The sequence below is a fragment of the Setaria italica genome, chromosome IX, assembly GCF_000263155.2.
Source record: "Setaria italica strain Yugu1 chromosome IX, Setaria_italica_v2.0, whole genome shotgun sequence".
In the NCBI taxonomy this organism is placed as follows: Eukaryota; Viridiplantae; Streptophyta; class Magnoliopsida; order Poales; family Poaceae; genus Setaria; species Setaria italica.
This window is the reverse complement of record NC_028458.1, coordinates 4,812,458-4,834,609: the sequence shown is the minus strand read 5'-3', so window position 1 is coordinate 4,834,609 and position 22,152 is coordinate 4,812,458. Positions and strand designations below refer to the sequence as shown.

The 22,152-nt window shown below is 48.4% G+C and overlaps 3 protein-coding genes across 3 annotated transcripts; 2 read left to right on the top strand and 1 right to left on the bottom strand.

Moving 5' to 3' along the window:
• The first annotated feature begins 3,538 nt into the window (after positions 1 to 3,538).
• Positions 3,539 to 4,598, top strand: LOC101757550. Its single transcript, XM_004981610.3, has 2 exons — positions 3,539 to 3,885; positions 4,027 to 4,598. The coding sequence occupies exons 1-2, from the start codon at positions 3,804 to 3,806 to the stop codon at positions 4,227 to 4,229; spliced, it is 285 nt and encodes a 94-aa protein (XP_004981667.1). The 5' UTR covers positions 3,539 to 3,803; the 3' UTR covers positions 4,230 to 4,598.
• A 2,581-nt stretch (positions 4,599 to 7,179) lies between these two features.
• LOC101757161 lies at positions 7,180 to 8,925 on the bottom strand. The gene is made up of 2 exons (XM_004981609.2): positions 8,768 to 8,925; positions 7,180 to 8,670 (listed from the first exon to the last, which is right to left on the bottom strand). The coding sequence occupies exon 2, from the start codon at positions 8,621 to 8,623 to the stop codon at positions 7,703 to 7,705; it is 921 nt and encodes a 306-aa protein (XP_004981666.1). The 5' UTR covers positions 8,624 to 8,670; positions 8,768 to 8,925; the 3' UTR covers positions 7,180 to 7,702.
• Positions 8,926 to 16,539: 7,614 nt separating this feature from the next.
• LOC101756743 (QWRF motif-containing protein 2) lies at positions 16,540 to 21,057 on the top strand. Its single transcript, XM_004981608.4, has 6 exons — positions 16,540 to 18,003; positions 18,866 to 18,985; positions 19,603 to 19,719; positions 19,820 to 19,909; positions 20,430 to 20,537; positions 20,631 to 21,057. Exons 1-6 carry the CDS (start codon positions 16,669 to 16,671, stop codon positions 20,694 to 20,696), a joined length of 1,836 nt encoding a protein of 611 aa, XP_004981665.1. The 5' UTR covers positions 16,540 to 16,668; the 3' UTR covers positions 20,697 to 21,057.
• Positions 21,058 to 22,152: the final 1,095 nt, after the last annotated feature.

The window sequence follows — 22,152 nt, the reverse complement described above, 5'->3', positions numbered from 1 at the left end:
CGACGCCAGCCGGCCGTCTAGTCACACGCGCTCGCGCGCACACGGCTACAGCGCCATGTATTCACATCGTGCGGGGATCGCGACGCCTGAGCACGACGCACCCGGCGCCACTGGCCAAGTGATCCGCCGCGAAAGCGACGACGCACTCACGGAAAAAGGGTGATGATGATGAGTACGCCTCCGCGGCAAGGTACTGTGGGAGCGTGGGGGGCAACAGAGACATTGTAGCGAGCACCTGATGAGGTATATCCCACTAATGAAAAATTTATTATTCGTTCCGAGGCTTAATACCGGTTGTATTTTGATCCAATAGTAATGTGATCATTAGTACCGGACCTAACGACTAGTCCTGAGGAGCCTCTCGTGACCCTCTTTAGTACCGGGTGGAGGCTTCACCCGGTACTAAAGGTCATAAATCAGTACCGGTTGAAGTCTCCAACTGGTACTAATGTGCCTAAGGGTCTTTAGTACCAGGTGGAGACTTCACCCGGTACTAAATCGCAACCTCCCCTCACGCGTTAGCTTCCCCTTCTCTCTCACACCCCACGCTCACCCCCCTCCCCACGCTTATCCACTTGTCTCCTCATCCTCTCACCCGCGTCTCTCTCTTCTTCTCCCCGCCGAATTCCCTCTCTCCCCCTAGCTGAATCCCCTCCCTCCCCCCCATAGAGATCCCATCGCCGCCCCTCTCTCCCCCCTTCGCTCGCCCATCACCTCTTACATGTGGCGAGGAGCGAGGAGCGGCAGCGGGACAAGGAGCGGCAGAGGCAAGAAAGGAGGGCGCGGTGAGGCGGCGGAGCATTGGCAGGGCATGGCAGAGCAAGGAGCGGCGGAGCTCCGGAGGGAGGGCGCGGCGGCGGAGCGTCGACACAGCGTAGCGTAGCAAGGAGCACGTGGATCTTGGAGTATCGGCCACCTCTCCCTCAGATTCAGCGGCGGCGGCAATCGGCGAGCTGAGGAGCGGCGACGGCGGCAACCGGCAGTGGTGGCTGAGCAGCGTAAGTACGCCGCCTCCCTCCCTCCCTCTCCGATGCGAGGCTCATGTGCTGTGCGGCCGGGGCTTCGCGCTCGGGCGGACGGCAGCGGGGTGCAGCCGAGGCTTCAGTAGGCAGATTTCTTTTTTTATTTTTTAATATCCTTTAGTAGCGGTTATTTGACCCGGTATTAAAGGTCCTATTAGTACCAAAATAACAATACCGGTTACAACCGGTACTAACGGGGGGTTTGAACCCGGTACTAAAGGCGCATTCCCCAGCAGTGTCCGGAGATGTGGTGTTTCCAGTGTCCTGTAGTGAATCGTTTTTCTTCGTGGGAAGAAGGTGAAGATCCATGCTGGGAACTTCCCATGCTGGTAGATCGTACATGCCACTAGGTACATCGTCAGGGAAGTGTTGGCCGTTACATGAGCATGAGTTACAGAGTTAGCTTGGGCGCCCAAAACCACTGGCTAGTCATGATCCAGTGAGACAATAACCAAGGAATCAATCAGCTGATGAAAGGCAAGGAGGCTGTATGGGGTGTCACCATCTCAGCAAGTCGGCCGATGCAACCATTCATTGGGAGCGCATCGTGCTCTATCCATCTTCCATTTTTGTCGGGTTCATCGCTTGTGGGTACGTGAATTGCGTCGATCGTGCTCGCTCATGAATCGTGCGGTGGTGCGGCCGTACGAAAAGGCGAACGGCGATGGAGTCTGATGAGACATCATGATGTTGGAACATGAGTCGGCGCCGATGCAAGCTGACCCACTACAACAAACAAAGGCAAACCCACACCGTGGAACCTTTTGCTGGAGGCTTCCAATAATTTCCACGGAGATATGAAATTTTTTTTGTTCCGGGAAAACCCATTTTTCGATAAAAAGTACTTTACATTAATTAAAAAAAGTACTTTACACATATTGAACATGTTATTAATCAAGGGCAAGGTTATGTTATATTATGCTATAGGTTCATTCTATGGACAAAAAGGTAAAACTAAAACTGATGCTTTAGGGACCTTAAAAATTTTTCATATTCTCAATTAAGCCATCTCCAATGGTACATAGCAGCTATCTCCGAGACCTGTCATCTCATATTTTTGTCCAACCGGAAGAAAGACAAAGGACATCTCTTGATTAAGAGGTAGTCAAGATAGACCTGAGACGGAAAAGGTCCGGTCCGACCCAAGCTCAATCCTAATTACGGCGGGCTAAGCCCAGTCGAATCGTGATTTGGGGCGGGTCATGATGCTAATGAATTTGGTGGCCTTAAATCATTTACTTTTTACATTAAAAAATGACGGGGCGAGATGAGACCGGTCCAAATTAAACCCGATAAAGTTACTTGCAGGGCTTGGGTATTAATTTTAGGTCTGAAATAAATCAGGCTTTTCCCTTGGCCTGACCCTCAAATTGCTTAGGTCTACTTCTAAGATCATGTGAGGCTAATGCAGGGGAATATCAATATTTTGGATTGTGTTCCAAAGTTAGAACATTCGAATATTCCATATTTATCTATTGTTGATGTGGAGTTGCTATTTAGACAGCGGAGTCTTACTCTGGATATGGCCTTAGGTCTATAAACTCTTAAACATGTCCTTAAACTTTAAGTGGCTACTCCTATTGAGGGTACGAATTCGTCTAGTCCTAGAGTGAACATGTAAATGCATTAAAAAGGATGTGGGCCCATGGCTTCAACTGTTAATCAAGTTAGAAGGGAATTGTATTGACCTTCCAAAAAAGAAGTGTGCAAACCATGACAAATATCCGGGAGAATAATACCTAAGACTAATGGGATGCGGATCGATTTTGTAATTTTCACCACAAATCTTTATTAATCCTCGTCTCATCTCGTCTTGACGTGTCACTTGTTCATAACAAAAGTAAGATTTCAAAAGAGCAATGGCATATGGCAAATTAATCCTCAACTAGTAGTACGTACTCCTAGTCCTAGATAAAAATTCACTTCACCTGCCTCGTTTCGGTCCGGATCATCAAAAGATCTACGCTTGCCTTGCCTATCTTTAACAATCCGCGATGACTGATGAGTGGCGCTTCTGTTGTCGTGCATGACATCGGTTCCCTCACCAGACAGTTGACTTCGATTACAATCTCCGTCACTCCACCACCACCAGAAAGCATGCGCTGTAAACATCAGAACGTGATCGGTCACACGCCGCCTGTTTCACGGCCTCACTCCACCTCCGGCGCCCGGGCGGATGAAAAGGCAAAATTGGGAACCAAAACCAAGCCTTTCCGATTTTCCGCGGAGCAGGTGCCCAGCTCACATCACCCGGGCCGTCGGATCGCTCACGCGGCAGCCCATCGGGTGCCAGGATCGCAGGGGAACCCGCGCGGAAGCCGCCCGCGCCGGGGAAAGCGACACCTGGTGCGCGGCCGCGGACAGCGACCAACCCGTGCTGCTCGCGCGTCCAAATCGGACGACAGCGCCGCGCCGACGGGGTCGGGCCCGGATTGCACGCGCATCTCCCTTGTCCCCTCCCCTCCACTCCCTCGATCTCCCCCCGCGCCGCTACCGCCTCGGCTATAAAAGGTCCCGCCCACGATCGAGCTGGCCACGGCTTAAGCTCGATTGGCAGGCGGCAGCTAACGGGAGTAGTAGGGGTTTCTTCTCTTCCGCTTTGGGGCATCCCGATCCGATCGATCTGTTGCGGCGGAGGCAGCGAGTGGCTGGGTATTGGCCGCCGGAGATAGAGTGAGAGCTTCGAGAAGAGGGGAAGCCAAGAAGGTTCGGCTCCGAAGGGAGTGACGAGAGGAGATCGTTCAATTCAGCGGACGGGAAGAAATCAGGAGATCGAGGAAGATGTGTATGGACCAAGCCGCCGTGCCGGTGAAGAGGGTCTGGCTCGGCCTCGCCACGCGCCTCGGCCTCCGGCGAAAGACTGGTAAGCTTCTAGCGCTCCCCGCTACATCTGATCTAGTTCTCGGTCAGTTGTCGCCGACGTGTGCCGTCGTCGCCAGCTGCTTTCTGCTACCTCTACTCTATCGACCTCGTTTCTCATCGGCGGATCGGTTGGTGAATGCAGGCCTGAGGAAGCTGAGGAAGGAGGTGCGGACGTGCGAGTACCACGACGTGCACGTCATGTGGGAGATGCTGAGGACGACGGACGGGCCGGTGCCGCTGGCCGAGAAGGAGGCCGCCGCGGCCGCGGCCGTCGCGGCGGCCGCCAGCGCCAGGAAGAGGAAGAACGCGTGTAGGCGGTTCATCTACTACTGCTGCGCCTTCTGAGCGACTCGTTGATCAGCCTGCCTGAGGAATGAACGGCGTCAAGAACCTTTCTGCTGATCCTAGCTCCTGAAAGATCGGGACTCAAATCTCGAGCTCGATCGGGTTCAGCTCTCGGCCGGTGTCGTCAGCGTGCTACCAAGGAGCTCAGCTCGTCCGAGACTGCTCCCAGGTGAAGATCGAGAGATCGATCGCCCCAGCGAGAGAGGATGTGGTACATAGGAAGAGTTTGGAGTACGTGTAGAGAGAGAAAGAAGATGATGGAGATGTACAAAAATAACCTGAAAAAAAGGGTTATGGTTTGGATCTGTGTCAGTGCAAATCCTCTTCAAAAAGAAATCAGTCATCCCCCAGTGCTTTTTTTTGCTCAAATCCCAGCGTTTTTCTCTCCTCCAACTTCTTGGTAGTTCTTCCTGAGTTCGTTACCGTACGTGTTAATTAAAAATTAAAGATCGTTGACGAGAGGAGGTACAGGTGGATGAGAAGATATGTAGCTAGAGTACAACTGGAATCATCGGAATGAGCGTGTGAAGACGAGGAAAGCACGTAGTCCAGTGGCTTCTGCCAGAGAGAGGAGTTGGCGATCGCTACCCTCCCTTCTGCAACTGACGTACTCAAGCGGTCAAGATTCACGTTCAACCAGCGCATAGCATACTGGTGTGATGGTGTTTCTTACTTCCAAGCGATGGCAACTTGAGCTTAACGTACGCTGTTTTGCGGCAAATCCGTGTAGCCGAAAACTGTCTGGATCCAACAGAAAGCGAGCTGTTATGCACAGCACACCAGCTAGAGAAGAGAGCGAAATTTTTACGAACATTTTACATGCTGCGTCATGTAGTACTCAGGGTCCAAGTAACAATCCTACACGAGCCCTGACTGAAAAAAGCAGCTTTAAGGTCGGAACAAAATTTACTGAAACAATTAGTGGCGATGTATGTCTGAACCCATATCATATTGCAGAAACACTATACCATGTCTCGATTTCTTCACGAGGGAAAAAGGTAAAAGAAAAGCTAGCAACTTAAAGCTTCTCACCAGAGATGATCCAAATGGATAATGATCTGGAGTGAGTTTTTTTTTCAAGAATAGAAAAAAACCCACGACAGTTGGGGGAAAGAAAGAACCTCGTGCCGTATTTGTTGAATGGTGGCATTTCCATTTATAAATAAATACTGCAATGTGTGCATAAACTTCTTTATTTAAAAAAATGTGAGCATGTATTTTGAGTTTTAATGAAGTTGATGCAAAAATAGCAATGATTGTTTAAAAGTGTGAAGTACAAAACGACAAGTTTTTTTGTTTATTATCTCCACCCTGTCCGAATTATAAGTTTAGAATCGTCTTGTCCTTTATACGGAGCATTATGTATCAGGCCATGAAGATCTGTCCGATACCGGCTTCGTAGAAACCTAGAATATCAGTATTTTTTAAGCCTGGGCAACCAAAGAGCTAACACGGTTCGGCAGAACTGAAACCACCGCATCCGTCGTGAGATATTCAGGGGGCACCTTTTGCAGCATAATTCATTTTTAATCATTAATACGTACTGTATTCTGTTCCAATTCTGATCATCTAACGGAATCTATAGCACAAGCTTTCGCAAAAAAGAAAGAGAAACAAGAAGTGGGTAGAAGGAAGCTGAGCCGATGCCCAGAATGGCACGTGCAGTGTTCAGCGCGTGTAGATCAATTGTTTCGAAAAAAAAAAGGCATACAGATTAAGAAAAAAGCACCTTGTACACAATAATCTTGTTACTTCGTAGTTACTTTTCACTTGGGAACAGGTAAAAGTGTCCTCAGCAACGGTAACCAGAAATCATCCCGTTCATGATTGTGAGCTCGTGACTACGGAGCCCAGTAAAATAGGCAGAACAAAACAGAACTGGTGATCACTTTGGTTTACAATCTATTCCAGAATTTTTCACCTTTTGATTACTTGTTTGGCATCAAAGATTAGATCAACATGAATCAGATGATGACATCCAAGAGTTCAGCAATACCAATCACAAAAGAAATGCAAATGCACTAGATCTCGAGAAAATGATGGGCGCTACTAGCACATCAGAATGGGGGAAGGCAATATTTCTCAACTGCATAAGACTTAGGAGTTCTAAGATCCAAGACAGCAGAATATTGGGATCCAGTTTCAAAGCCAGTCTGTCAACCAAACCACATTTGGTGCAGTTATTCTAACCAGCTTCCATTAAGGATATTCTCACCTGGTTGCATTCAGAATGTCTTTCTGGCTATCCTGATTTCGAAGGGGTAGCACCTCTCTGGAGTCTGGAATCCTCAAATAATAAGACAACTGACAAATACTCTGTAAGCAAAGATTATTTGCAGGAAGAGTTAAATTAAAGTGTATGAACACATTTTTCATGTCAGATAAATATAGCAAAAAGCTCAACAAAGACACCATGCTTCGACAAAAGAGTATAGCCAGAACTAAAAATCATCATGTTACAGTCACTCACTATGCCACTTTAGTAAGATAATGAAAATAGAACATGGTCAAGACAAGCAAGCGTCATAAAAACAAAGTATATGATGTAATGCAACTTGAACTACTCAACTGAGATATAAATTGCTGAAAGAACAGGTGCAATCTTCGAATGGGACCAGACCACATGCTGAAAAGTTCACGCTGAAAAATAGCTAGTCCAAAACAATACTAAAAATGTTACCAAATAAACATTCGAACAACTATTGAACAGTTCATGGATTCTTGGACCAAGATGTATATTGTATTCAAGTAAACAGATTTCAACAAAGAATATGACATTCTTCTATAGTTGAATATAAGAGCTACAGTAATAGGAGTAGTGAAATCAACAGTTCGAATTGATTCAATTAGAAAAGTACATATCATAAATTTCGGATGACATGAACTGTAATTCAGTTACATACATGTTTAAAACATTTACATTCCAGTCATAGGAGAGAATTTGAAGTCCTTGAGCAAACAAAGCTTATATATTTATTCAACCGGGGAAAAACTTGTATCCTAATTGCAAGGAGTCATAGCCATAATCTGAATATAATGTACAAGAGCAATGAGCCATTGAAGGCATCGGCTTATGATCACTGCGAAAAATGATTCCAATTGAGTTTGTAACAAGGGAAAAATGCTCTATTACAACATCACAACAAATCTCTAAAGTACTATGAGAACATGCTTTTTGTGCCAAGAACTGAGGGTATATATGTCGACGAGTTGCTCAGCTTGATCAGGACATCAGCCAACCCTATTGATTCTTCGATTTATTATTGATGGCTATATATTCCCAAGAAAGAATTTATGCTAAACTGTCCATTACAACTCCATTTGTTCGCTTGTAAGGCCTTGGACTTTCTTGCTCATGAGTACTGCAATACTCGGATTTTGTAGCCCTGTTGTTTGTCTGCCGCTTCATTTACTTCACTGCCAGCAAACTGCATCTCGTTTTGAGAGGTTCATCGACTACAGGGCAATCTGGTTCATTCTCCTCCAAATGACATTGTCTGTATCTTCTCGATTTGTGTGGGCCAATTTGGACCAAGCGAATGTGGATCAGATTGAACAGCAACTGCAAAATCTTGCAAGGTTGTAGAATAACCCAGATTTGGTTGTTGCAAGCCATTCATTCTACCAGTAAACTTCTCATTGACTTTACCAATTCTTCTACTGCTGGCTCTCACTCTTGACAAATCCATGCACGGCTTAATCAACCTTCTCAAGAACTCATCTAATCCACGATTCAAAGCATCAACACCCTGCACCGTCACTCCAATGCCATCACTGTGCAACCTTCTCTTCAACCCCTCGCACAAAGTAGCCGTGTCCAGCAAATGGCCAGAATCATAGCACGACGGCGCCGGATCATCCATCCTCCTCCGCATCCTCAGACCACTGCTCCCTGCCACAGAGATCCCCAATGGCGCCGTTATCGGGCTCCGACTCTGGACGCACGGAGCAGACCTGACCTGCTCCACCTCCTCCCCATCCTCCACAGACACCACCTTCCCAACCGGCGCCCCCCTCTCCCTCGCCAGCTCGCCATCACCAGAATCCACGACCGCCCCCACATTCCCCACCACCGGCAGCGCGACGCCCACGCACTGCCCGCTCGGGGCGGTGGTCGTCCCCGACTGCCCCGTGACGGCCTGCCGACTCGGCGGCGGCACCCCCGACAGCGCATTGCTGATGATCCCCCTGATGAGCGCGTTGTGCAGCGCGATGTTATCCTTGCCTATGGTGGCGAAGCACAGCTTGTCGAACTCCACCTTGGTGAGCTTCAGATTCAGCAGCCTGGTGAGGTGCGCGAAGTACTTGCCGGCCCGCTGCCTGCCGAGCCGCTTCACCAGGCGCTGCTTGAGCTCGGCGACGTCGACGCGCGCCATCTTGCGGCAGGTCGCCATCCCCCGCTCCCGGAATGCGGCTCCCGCGCTCGCCCCCGATCGGAACCCTAGCGATGCAAGCCCCGGGGTGCTCAGATCTAACAGAACGAGCAGGGTGCGGAACGAATTTGGGGAAAATGGAGCGCGAGGGGGAGCGGAACTTACTTGGAATCCTCGATCCCGCGGGGGAATTCGCCGCTAGGGTTTCGTCGCAGCTGCGCGATCGGGGAGAGGGGGAGGGGAACGAACTCAGCGAGCGGAGGAGGGAGGACCGGGTGTACGACGAGTCGTGGGCGACGCGAGGGGGGTTGGCGGGGAGGAGTGTCAGCGGGCGCGGGTGTATGGGGCGCGGTGCAGGGAGGGGGAGCGGGGGTGGTGTCTGGTTGGTGGCTGTTTGGGCCGAGAGGGGAAACGGCGGCGGTCAACGGGCACGTGCGGATTTGTGGTGTGACAGCTGACGTCAGACAGAGAGGTGTTCGGTTCCACGGACTACGTTCTCTGTCACATCGAATATTTAGATACTAATTAGAAGAATTAAATCTGAGTTAATTATAAAACCAATTGCACATATGAAGGCTAATTCGCGAGATGAATCTATTAAGCCTAATTAGTCCATGATTTGACAATATGACACTACAGTAAATATGTGCTAATTATGAATTAACTAGGCTTAATAGATTTGTCTCGCGAATTAGCCTCGATTTGTGTAATTAGTTTAGTATCTAAACATTCGATATGATAGGGACTAACTTTAGAGGTGTTTGGATCCCGGGCTAAACTTTAGTCCCCATTACATCGAATGTTTAGATCTAATTAGGAGTATTAAACATAGACTATTTACAAAACTCATTGCGCAGATGAAGGCTAAACGGCGAGACGAATCTATTAAGCCTAATTAGTCCATGATTTGACAATGTGCTTCTACAATAACCATTTGCTAATGATGAATTAATTAGGCTTAATAGATTCGTTTCGTCATTTAGCCTCCATCTGTGTAATTAATTTTATAATTAACTCATATTTAGCCCTTCTAATTAACCTCCAAATATTTGATGTGACACGGACTAAACTTTTAGCTCAGTATCAAACAACCCTTGATCTGTGGAACCCAACTAAGGGGGTGTTTGGGAGGAGGGGGCTAAATTTTAGCCCCCGTCACGTCGAATATTTGGACACTAATTAGGAGTATTAAACCTAGACTAATTATAAAACTAATTACACAACCTCTAGGCTAAATCGCGAGATAAATCTATTAAGCCTAATTAGTCCATGATTTGATAATGTGGTGCTACAGTAACTATTCACTAATGATGGATTAATTAGGTTTAATAGATTCGTCTCACAATTTAGCATAGGGGTTCTGCAATTAATTTTGTAATTAGCTTATGTTTCGTCCTTCTAATCAGTATCCGAACATCCGATGTGACAGGGCTAAAGTTTAGCTCCTGGTATCCAAACGCTCCTTAAATCCCGTGAGCGAAACCTTTGCTCCTCTGTGCAGTTCCTGAGCTGGGTGGTCTGCGGGTGTACGATGTGATCATGTTATCAAACACTGAAACTTTTGCGCGTCTGATTGGGACACCTGGAATACTAGAGAGGAAGCTGAGCTGAGCTCCGCTGACTAGCCTTCTGGTCAGTTACACTGTTCATGTACTACGGTTCACCTGTTATGTTAAATCAGAGGATTTTCTAAGATAACATTTAATGTCCAAGTTTTATTTTGGGTGTACGAACATCATAGGGCTTTCGAAGTTGGAGTAAAGGTTTTTATGTGTGCAGCAGCCTTTTCTTGTGCCACCAAAGAGGTCCAAAAATGTTCTTCTCGAGAGGAGGATAATGCAGATAGCAAAAGGCATCAAGCTACTTTTTGAAGAATCAACGACTTCGAAAGTTTTGTTATTGGTGATGTGAATAAGAGTTTTTTTTATATCAGCAGGAGGTTGCTTGATATCGAGGGCTAAACTTGAGTAGTGTCATATCGGATGTTCGTATGGTAATTAGAAGGATTAAACATGAGCTAATTATAAAACTAATTGCAGAACCTCTGAACTAATTCGCGAGATGAATCTATTAAGCCTAATTAATCCATCATTAGCAAATGGTTGCAGTAGCACCATATTGTCAAATCATGGACTAATTAGGTTTAATAGATTCATCTCGCGAATTAAACTCCATCTGTACAATTAGTTTTGTAATTAACCTATGTTTAATACTTATAATTAGTATCAAATATTCGATGTGGCAGGTGCTAACTTTAGCGGGTGTATCAAACACGATGGAAAGACTCCTGATGTGACGCAAATTTTTCTTCTTTACGGATGTGACGACAGTAGTTTTAACTTTATGGCCTGTGACGTGCTTATGAAAGTAGTATACTCCTGAAAAGGCCAGCATGGCATTGATACTGCCGGCCCGACAGCCTAGTTTCTGTAATAAAAGCCCAATGGCCAATTCGCGCCCTGCCATTGGATAATTGGGCCTAACAAGGACCAGCTTGGTAAACCCTATGGCCCCAACTTCCTGCGAATGGTTTTTCCAAGGGAAAAAAAGACTTTCAACGTCCCTCGTGCATCAGCCCTCGTATTCAAAATCAGGTATCGGACATCCCTCAACTTTGAAAACCGTTTGTACGATGGTTTTACATGACGTGGTACTGGATCCCCACCTGTAATGTGTTCTCTCTCCTCCTTCCCTCTCTTCTTCCCCTCCCGTTGTACTCCCTGCTCCGCCGCCCTTCTGATACAGTGATACCCACCGTTCGTCGGGCCACGCCTTCGGCCATCAAAGCGAAGAGCCCCTGCACCTGGACGCCTTTTCGCCCGGATTCGGCCGCAGCTCGCCCTTAACCTCTCGAACGCCCGGCCTTGCCTCCTCTTCCAACTCTCACTCTGCTCTGTTGCGCCAAACTTAATCTTGATGATCTCGGTGCTCATATTGGCACTCGCACGGAAGATATTCCTGCTCAGATGGCAAGGATTACTAATGTAAGCTCTTTGTTTGCACATGCTTTGATTAGTTGGAGCAACGCCATGTTGGCAAGCCAGAAGCGGCGTGCTGCGGCAGCCGTGGCCTCGTCGGCACTCTGCCACAGTTCTGAGTTCAGTCGCCGGTCGCCGCAAGCCAATAAAAAATCGACGAGCTCGTGGCACCGCTCATCGATTCCTCCGGCACACTCACGTATCCAACAACCCTCTGCCTCCCAACCCATCTAGAGACCCAGATTGCTGGCCGCCTTGCCTGTCTTTTGTGCCGAGCTGCACCGCCGAGACCCGCCGGCCAAATTCGTCCATTACGCTCCCCCATCTTCAAATCACTGCAGTACACACCTCAACCACCTCCCAAGATCCGTCCTCAGCCAGCTTCGCGCCGCCCCCATCCACTCCTCCAGCGGGTATTTGGGTTTTCCCGGCCGCCACTGCTCCCGAGCCACCGCAAGCCACCTCGACGTCGACAGCCACCTCCGGTCTTCCTCCGCCCGAACGTAGCACACAGGTGGGCTATTCGTGACCCACTAGCGCCCAAGCTCTTCCCAACTCTGCGCGTTCGCAGGTGTGGCCGCCAGAGCGCCGCCGCGGCCATGACCGCCATCCTGCTCGCCGCTGGCCGCCTAGGGTTAGGGTTTCGCGAAATTGATGCGCCGCTTCGCACTGGTGCTGTAGGTGGCGACTTCGTCGCCGCCGGCGAGATAATCGCCAGTCATGGCCGGCCACGGAGTGGATCGGGCCGTCGCCGATGGCCACGCCCTACAGAGAAGGGGAGGATAAAGTGACTTGGCATGTGGGGCCCATTGCCACCTGGTTGCCTGACGTGTGGGCCCCATGCCACGTCATGCGAAACCACCAGTAGAAGGACGTGATTTGCACAGTATTGTACAGGTCAGGGTACGGGATAGCTGATTTTACACTCGAGGGATGAAACTTAAACTACGGCGATACATGGGACGTCGAAAGAACTTTTTTTTTCTTTTCCAAAAATAACCAGAGTGGTCCACAAAAGCTCAAAATATCCTTCTGGTGTCCGATGGTATCAGGTTTTCAGTTCCAACTTCATCGGTGAGTGAGTGAGTGATGTCCTGTCAATGAGCACCTGTGCAGCCAGCTTTTCGTTTTCCACTGTGAAAGAAAGGTGGTCGCATCATTTCACAACGAGAACCAGGTAGCCAGCCTAAATCGCGATGGCAATGGCATTTGGCATCCCGAACCGTCGTTACAGCCTATCATCGGTCACCGGATGATGCATTGCTTCGGCTGCACACTGGGCGGGCCAAAAAAGGCGATTAGTCAATGATGGCAGGCACAAGAACAGTGATGCACAAGTCTCGCAAAGGGATGGACCGGCCGGCCGCAGCTTCCTCCTCAAGCAACGCCTAACGAAGAAAGACGCTCGTAGCTTGGTAGCTTGCTTCACGGTGCACGCATATGGATTGAGTGCTCGATTCGACAGCTCGATCGGGGGGGCTTCAACGGAGGCTATCATTTGGATTTTTTTAGGATATCGATCGATTGAAGAACCGCTAATTGGATCGTAATGCGTGTCATTTTTTGTAGAGTCAGGTAATACTCACTCCGTTCCAACCAAATTATATGGCGTTCGATTGATGAACCACTAATTGGATCGTAATGCGTCATTTTTTGTAGGATCAATGAATCATATATGGCGTTTTGAACTTTTTAGGTTTATAGACGTGTACTGTATCAAACTAAAACAATTTCTAACGTGGAATGAATAGGAGTGAGCAGGTAATTATGTCAGATGATGGGTTACGTGATGTGCATGTACAATTGCCGACATGAAACTTCCAGCTTCACAAACTCTTCGTATATATAGCCTCTAGCAAAATGATCAAAGACCACAAAGATCAGGTCCCCTCACGGTCACGGGTGCCGGACTGTTGGCCGATCGAACTCGGCGATTCCAGCTTCAGCTGCACGTCGAGGTCCCATCCCCTGACCATGCAGAGCGGCACCCAACCGCAGCTCGAAAAATCATGCCCAGGCAGTCGTGTCGAACACTCGGAGCGCATCCGTATACAGAGGCTCTGTCGTTTTGAAACAAGGCCCCGCTGCCTGCAGGAAGGCAGCCCAGCACCCCGCAGAGCTAAAAAGAATATTGGCAACCATACACTTGTCGGAGCTCGTCTAGTTGTGCCGACTCCAACACGGCGCGGCGCGGCAGCATCCAATGATCCAACCATGAGCGCAGCCCGGCGGACCGAAGCGACCAAACGGGGGCGCGGGCGCGGGCGCGTACGTGGAAGCGAGCTTAAAATAGCAGGTCGCGCGAGGCTAACCAGCCGCCGCGCGCTCCAAACCGTAGCGTACCCGCGGCCGGCCGGCCGCGGCGGCGCCTGGATCGGGGCTTTTCGGCCGCGCGTGCCGCCATCCAGGGCCCCGGAGTAACGTACGGTGGCCGACCCAGCCGCGCGCGGCGTGCCGTGCAGATTCGGGGCCGTCATGCGGAGACGGGCCCTACGTGACGATAAAGGTCTGTTTATTCTCCTAAATCCCAACTTTGGCACTATGTAAAAAGAAGATCCCCCATCACATCAAACTTGCGATATATGCATGGAGTACTGAATGTAGACGAAATCAAAAACTAATTGTACAATTTTGTTGTACTTTGCGAGACGAATCTTTTGAACCTAATTAGTCAATATTTGAACAATAATTCACAAATACAAACGAAATACTACAGTTACGCTACAACATTTTTGGTTGTTCAAAGTTGGGCAACTAAACAAGGACAAAGTGGTTTAGGCCTTGTTTAGTTCACCCCAAATCCCAAATTTGGCACTATGCAAAAAGAAGATTCCCCATCGCATCAAACTTGCGGTACATGCATGGAGTACTGAATGTAGACGAAATAAAAAACTAATTGTACAGTTTTGTTGTACTTTGCGAGATGAATCTTTTGAGCCTAATTGGTCAATATTTGGACAATAATTCACAAATACAAACGAAACGCTACAGTGTTGCTACAGTATTTTGGACACCCCAAAGTTGGGCAAGCCTTAACGGAAAGCGGTCGTGACAGCGTCGTAGTGGCAGTCCACCACACATGGATCGCAACTCATGTAGCGGCCCCACGCGCACGCCCCAAGCTCGCTTTGCTGGGTTTACTACATGACTGAATTAATGGAGATTGCATGCTTACACCGTTAGTTAACAGGGACGTCTATCTGTCGAGCACGGTCTGCAGCGGTCACTCCACAAGACCACAGCAAAGCTGTAGCTTTAGGAAATGTAGCAAAAATAAAAGAATCAGCATCGAGAGCCTTGCAACTCTACTGTCTCTACACAATACTGCATACCGTTATATGCAAATGGACGAGACAGGATCGGACCAAGTTGACTCCCCCGTGTCATTCTTAAACACAACAAGACGTATTAACATTAAACTAGCAGTACACCAGAATATTTATTGCCAAAGTGTGCCTCGATAATGTTATAAAAAAGATTAAGAACTGTAGAGCTGCTGCAGACTGCAGGAGGCTCGACACGACGACACCTGCGTCCGGCCCGTAGCCGCGCACCGTCTGTTCCATTCGCCAGTAAAATCAATCAACAGTGAATCCACTGTTGATGCGCTCGTTCGCCTCCTAGCAGTCAGCAGTAACTTGACAAGGTTCTTGTCCCATTTGTAGATACCGCACGTGACAGTTTGTTCCTATACGGGATTTTATATTTACTCGTGCCTGCATCACGATGTTACTGAGGGGGTGTTTGGATACGAGGTGTTAAACTTTAACAGTGTCACATCGAATGTTCGGATGCTAATTAGGAGAACTAAATATGAGCTAATTATAAAACTAATTGCAGAACCCTATGCTAATTCGCGAGACGAATCTATTAAGCCTAATTAATCCATCATTAGCAAATGGTTACTGTAGCACCACATTATCAAATCATGTACTAATTAGGCTTAATAGATTCGTCTCGCGAATTACACTCCATCTGTGCAATTAGTTTTATAATTAGCCTATGTTTAATACTCCTAATTAGCATTTAAACATCCGATGTGACGGGTGTTAAACTTTAACACTAGTGAGCCAAACAGGCCCTGAAACTACACTTCTTTCACTGAGATACAGTTACAGTATTTCTTATGGCTTTGAGCTACAGCTTGATTTGAGGCTGTTCGGGCACACATGAATTTTGCCCGGAGCATCCCTGGTATCTGTGCATTTGCATTCTGTGTTTTTTTTAGTCAAGCCCATTTCCATTATGTTGACCACCGAGGCAAGGTAGCATCTATCCCAATCTTAAAACTTCAATTTTCCTAGGTTACTGAGGCAGGAAAGTATCTATCCAAATCTTTAAAAAACTGTATTTTTCCTAGGCGAGTGCGTGGAGGCAAAGGCGCAAAGGTCCAAACGGCCAATCACGCAGCGGATAAATTAGTAGCAGGAGCACATTTTCCCCTGCCCGCGCTTTGTTTAGAGCCTCGGCCCTCGGAGGGCCCGTCTCCCCTCGCGCCGGCGCGTCGGGGGAAATGATGGTGTCAGCCCGCCCCCCTACGCCGTCTCCACTCCGTCGTCGGCTCGTCGCGTGAACCAATTGCCACGGGACAGCTCGAGCCGGCCACATGAGGCGTCTTCGCTGCGCGAGCGTTTCGTCAAGCCGGGGCACGTGCCGTGGTGAGCCCATGACGAGGAAAACGTAGGCGCAACGCGAGAAATCGCTGGGGGCACGGGGCCGGGTTGACGCCGGCGGCATGGTCTGGTTTTGGAGAACGCCCAGGCGGCCAGGCCCAGCCGGCCAGCGGCAGCCATTATCGGGCGGGTCACCGGGCGTCAAGCTGACCTGCTGCTTCCTCCGCCGCCCCACCGGGCCACCAGCAGACGGCACCGGCCCTTTATTCCGCTTGCTTTTCCCTTTTTGCCCTTGCGACGGAAGGGAACGGACCCCATCCCCTTCCCTTCGCCCATGTTTCACTTGGCTCCCCACTCCACTTCCGCGGCCGTGCAGCGTCGGCTCCGCTCCGCTCCCCCCCCATCTTGAAACGAAACGAAGCGAAACCCCACAAACCCCAAAAACCACGGGGAGATTCCGCGAGATCTGAGCGCCATGGTGGCCGCCGGGGCAGCAGCGGCCGCGCCCCGGCTCAACCCGTCGCCGTCCCCGCACCGCCGCCGCGCCTCCTCCGCGCTCTCCCCGGCCAAGTCCAACGCCAACGCCAACGCCGGCGACGCGCGGCCCAAGCCCAAGGCCAAGGCCGTCTCCTCCCGCTACCTCCTCGCGCCCTCCTCCAGGTCCACATCCACCTCCACATCGACCTCGACCTCCACCACCACCACCTCCTCGAGCTCCAACTCCACCTCGACCTCGGCCTCCACGCCCTCCCGCCGCTTCGCGTCGCCGCTGCCGAGGCGCTCGGTCTCCGTCGACCGCCCGCGCCCGGGACCGGCGGGCAATGCTGCCGTCGGGGAGGCCGGGGGGCCCAATGCCGGCACCACCACCACCACGAGGAGCCTCTCCGTGGCGTTCCAGGGCCGGTCCTTCTCCTTCGAGACCAGCAAGGTGAAGCCGGCCACATCCCCGTCTCCGTCGCGGCGGCCGGTGGCTTCGGCGGCGGGGGTCATCACGCCGGAGAGGAGGAGGCCTGCTATGGGGACAGTGCCGGAGAGGGGGAAGGGGTTTGAGGGCGGGGGCCATACCCACCACAGATGGCCAATGTCCGCGAGGTTGTCGCAGGGGTTTGAGGGAAATCCGCTTACCAAAAGCTTGGATTGCTCTTTGCACAAGAGGGACGCGGCTGTCCTTGCTGCTGTCCGGTCGCTGCGGCAGTCCATGGTGTTTGAGGAGGGGGGTCGACGTTCCTCATTTGACAGTGGGGACTACCTGATGTCGTCTGACACAGAGAGTGTGTCGTCTGGGAGCAATTCGGGGTCTCAGGATGCTGGTATTGGCATATCCCACAGAGGACGCCAGTCGTCTAAGGGGATGAGTGTGCCCGCACGGTTCTTGCAGGATGCTGCTGCCAGCAGGTCGCAAAGATTTGCAGATCCAGGCACACCATACTTGCCGTATACCTCTGGATTGGCCGCATCTCCAAGGACAGCGCCGGTCAAGAAATCACTGTTAAATGGCTTTGCTTCATCTCCACTGAATCGGCCAATCAGGCAATCTTCACCAAGTAAGCTTACAGGTAATCCATCGAGGAGGATGTCAAGTCCATCACGGGCAAGAAACTCTGTGGGGTCAGGCACTTCATCTTGGGATCATCAGGGAAGAAGTTCATCCGGTTATGGTATAAATGGTGAAGCGAGGAGGAGGTGGCATGGGGGTAGTAAGGTCGACTGTGAGCACCTATTGAGAATTTTGTCCAATCGGCAGTTGCAGTGGCGGTGTGTGAATGCACAGGCTGATGCTGCACTTGCTGCACAGAAATTGACTGCAGAGGTGAGTATGTATGTTCTTTACAAAAGCACGTATGGACTATTAAATTCTAATATGTGAATTTTGTTTCTCCTGTATAATTAATATAAATAGCAGTACATCTCAGAACTCAGCAGTATGTGTTCATGGCTGTAGATTTAGGTTTTATAACTTGCTTGATTTATTCAAATTAACATTCATCAATGATTTGTGCAAGATGCAATTGATTAAATTCAGGAGGGGGGGGGGGCATATGCAATCTGGGCTAGCTATATGCAGGACAGTAGGCGCAGTGTGCTCACACTTACCTTTTGATTCACTTATTTTCAAAAGCAAATTTGTGTAATGTACACAGTTTGGTTGTAACTACCTTTGTCTTTTCTGCCATAGTTTATGTTATCCTTATTTTTATATTTATCAAAGTTTTTAAAATTCCTTGGGAGTAGCTTCTTCACTAAAGGCGAACCAGGCAATCTATGTATATCAGATAGAAAGCATCCTCACAGGTCTTCTCTGAAGTGAAGAGTAGTTGTCACACAAACATACACAGAAAAAAAATATAACAGTTGGAAAGACAGAACCAGAAAAGCTTTGACAATGACATGCCTTTATGTTGGAGCTGTAAACAAAACTAATATAAATAGGATCTGCTCAGGGTGGGTGTATCAGATGGAACGCCGATTTATGTCATGTTCTTTACTTTTTAGAATGGGTGTTTGTATTCTGCACCTGTTCATAGGCAAATGGAAGTCTGGCTGTAACTATTTTAATTCAAAATATTTCTGGGCAGAAGTTTGAATTTCAAGCAGATTGTTTTCTATAGCTAATGTTGTCTTTTATACCTTATTACTTCTCAATAACTCTTCTTCTTTGACCTTTTCACCAGAAATTCTTATCTGATGCCTGGATTACTACCCTAGGGATGCGTAAATCTGTTGCTCTTAAGAGATTCCAGCTACAGTTATACCGAAACAATTGGAAACTCATGACAGTTCTAAAGGGACAGGTAAGAATCACCTATTCAGTTTTCTCTGCAAGATTGCAACTAGGCAGTTCACTGCTTTATTCATACATCCACATGACCTTGTTTTGGTTACCTTTAGAAGCCTTGGTTTCTGATAGTATAGTAAATCTGATTATCATGAATTACTCTCCATGTCTTGCTACCATTGGGCCAGCCTGCCGGACATTGTTAGCAAGAGAATATTATGCCAAAAAGAAAAGAAGTCTCTGAAAAAACTGAGAACCAGGTAGCTATTAGCACAGGGCCATGCCCATCTGAATACATATTTCAAATATCTGCACAGCCAGTCCACTAGGTGTTCTCATTGATGTAACGGTAGGACCATGTAATTGCAGGATTAGCTGTTCTGATGCTTATTTCCTCTGCTCAATAGATTGCACATGGCCCTTTCCTGTGAACAACTGTAAAGTTAAAAAAGGGAGAAAGACCAGCTCACCAGCACACAGACTCTGTAGCGGAGCCTTAGATATAACTTTAAGCTATTATAGTACTTAAATTAACTACTAACAAATTTTGGCCAGTCATATCTTAGCCTGGTAGCAATTCACTTTTCGCCTTTGCCTTGTTTGTAAAAATCTAACGAAAATTGCTTGATACAGATGGCATATCTTGAAGAATGGTCTTTATTAGAGAGGGACTATACAGATTCTTTATCTGGAATTGTGGAAGCTCTAACTGCCAGCATTTTGTGCCTTCCTGTTACTGATGGAGCAAAGGTTGTAATTAGAACACCATTATACAAAATTGTTTCCACATGTTTCCCTTCTGTTCTGCGTATCAAAGCTGAAGTTCTTCTTTCCTACTTTGTATTTGCAGGCTGATATCCAAGATGTGAAAAATGCCGTTGGCTCTGCTGTTGATATCATGCAAACAATAGGAAGTTCAATATGTACTTTATTGGCTAAGGTGCTGTGCACATTGAATTGCTTTCCTGTTCCAGTTTCTTTGTCACCAGTTGCTCTTCCACCAATACATTTTCTTAATTTATGATCGGGGGCCCTGTAGAATAGAACTAGCACCCTTCACAATAAGGCTTTCCAAGTTGTCTGATCATGATGGATTGTTAGGGTTGAGAGTTAATCTGATCTCAGGCAGGTGTTTCCCAGATTAGATGGCTTTAAAAACCTTCCCAAGTTTCTGAAGCACAAGAAATTTCTCTGTTCTTGAGGGTCTCTGTAGGATAAAGTGCATCCTCATTACGTATTTCCTAGTTGGGTTCAATTGAAGACCTACAACTGAATTAGTTTCATAGCTCCGAGCATCATAGTATTCAACTTTGCAATCACCAAGCAAAAAAACATGTGCACTTGTTTGAGGCATGCACAAAAAATACAGCAAAATTCTGAGATGCTTACATTTGGTAAAATATTTTTTGTGATGCTGGATTTGTTACTTTGTTTAACTGAAATCACCTCTCGGTCTGCAGCTTGCTGGAACAAGTATTTTGGTTTCTGATCTTTCCAAAGTTGCTACCCAAGAGGGCACTCTAATGGAGCAGTCCAGAGAATTGCTGTCCACACTTGCAACAATGCATGTAAGTACTGAGGCCCACCCACATTTGGTCACCCTATGCTATTGTAGTTATAGCATTTCTAATGTGCGCATCCCAATTATTTTGCTGAAACAGGTCAAGTACTGTAGCCTACAAGGACAGAGAGTACAGACAACTGACAGGAGGTCCATGCATACCTAGCCAGACTACTATAACCCCCACTAACGGAAGAATGTAGGTGCAATTGCAGATTCTGGTGGCTTGGTTGGTGCCCACTGAGCAATCTGACTCCTCTGAAGATGCTACCTAGTCTAGCTCCAGTAGTCTTGGCATGAATATGGCCCTCTAGTTATGATTGCTGAGTTGATGTAGCTAGCCAGAGCAGAACAGATGGAATGCAATGTATATAGATGTATCTCATTTTGTTGGTTTTAGCTGAGGATTAGGCTAGAGCTAACTAGCTAGATTGGGTTCTTTTTGTTCACATCAGATGACTAATGACCACCAGGGCAATGCAATATAACTTCTTGCAGTGCATTAGATTGCTCACCTTCGAAAGAAACAGATCGTGACTTTGGGGTATCATGGTTTCTTGTCGCCGATCCAACTGGGTGGCTCCACAGCGTATGGATGCAGGTTGCTCTCATGTGATTTCATGATTGTGGAAACCTAGCATGGCTAAGAAACGGAATGATATATGGTTTGTTCGTTGGTTCGTCCATGAATCCTAGTCCGTTGGCATCAACGTTGAGACAAGATCTGTCCCTCCGGGCCTCGGTGGTGCTTCGAAGCTTCCAAAAACTGAATTACTCGGCTCTAAAATCCAGGCACAGCCGGTAAAGAAACAGCGCGTGTGGCCATAAACCAGACTCTCAATTTGCTTCACAATCTGTGCAAATTACCCATGGCGCAGTGGTCAGTGGTGATTGACCAGGATGGGTTTCAGTGAAAGCACAGCAGATCACGACAAGACGACGACCTGATGCACACGGAGCGAGGAGCAAACACAGCACGAGCGCTGAAAGCGAGGGGTGACATGAACCGGGGCGCTTCACTGCAGTCACGGACACGAGGCGGGCAGCCATCATTGCAGTTGCAGAGCGCGACCGACGACGGGCTCACAGGCTCACAGCTGACGAGCCCTGGACCGAGGGACCTCGCACCTCCCCATCACCCCATGCCTTGATACAGGCTCACATCGGAAAAAAGCCTCACCACGCGCAGCGACCATGACGCGAGGCCTGCGGCCAGTGCCCGGTCGGGAATGGCGCTCATTGCATGAGAGGCGCGGCCGACACAAGATGAATCATTGTGGTCGATTAGCTGGTGAAGCCTCTTGATCTTGCTACAGCACCTTCCTGTCCGTGTCTCCTCCATGTGATGAATCTGGAGACATCTTACTGACTCTTGTGAAGGAGGTCATCTAGGGGGAACAGACAAGTGCATGATTTCTATATAATGGGGAAAAACTAAAGCACAAGAACCAACTGAATGGTAATGCATCTTTCGGTTTTGGACAAAACCTGGTATAATTCAGCAACAGCAGGGTTAGAAAGTGCCATGTTTTTATACTGGGACTGCATATTAGATTCCTGTCTCCTGCAAGATAAGAGGGTCAGAGAATATTACAGGACGAACAATTCTGGTTATCTTAGTC

Coding starts and splice junctions, on each gene's coding strand:
- LOC101757550 (XM_004981610.3), top strand. CDS start 3,804: ATGTGTATGGACCAAGCCGCCGTGCCGGTGAAGAGGGTCTGGCTCGGC. Junction 3,886..4,026: donor CGGCCTCCGGCGAAAGACTG/GTAAGCTTCTAG, acceptor TGGTGAATGCAG/GCCTGAGGAAGCTGAGGAAG.
- LOC101757161 (XM_004981609.2), bottom strand. CDS start 8,623: ATGGCGACCTGCCGCAAGATGGCGCGCGTCGACGTCGCCGAGCTCAAG.
- LOC101756743 (XM_004981608.4), top strand. CDS start 16,669: ATGGTGGCCGCCGGGGCAGCAGCGGCCGCGCCCCGGCTCAACCCGTCG. Junction 18,004..18,865: donor CACAGAAATTGACTGCAGAG/GTGAGTATGTAT, acceptor CCTTTTCACCAG/AAATTCTTATCTGATGCCTG. Junction 18,986..19,602: donor TGACAGTTCTAAAGGGACAG/GTAAGAATCACC, acceptor TGCTTGATACAG/ATGGCATATCTTGAAGAATG.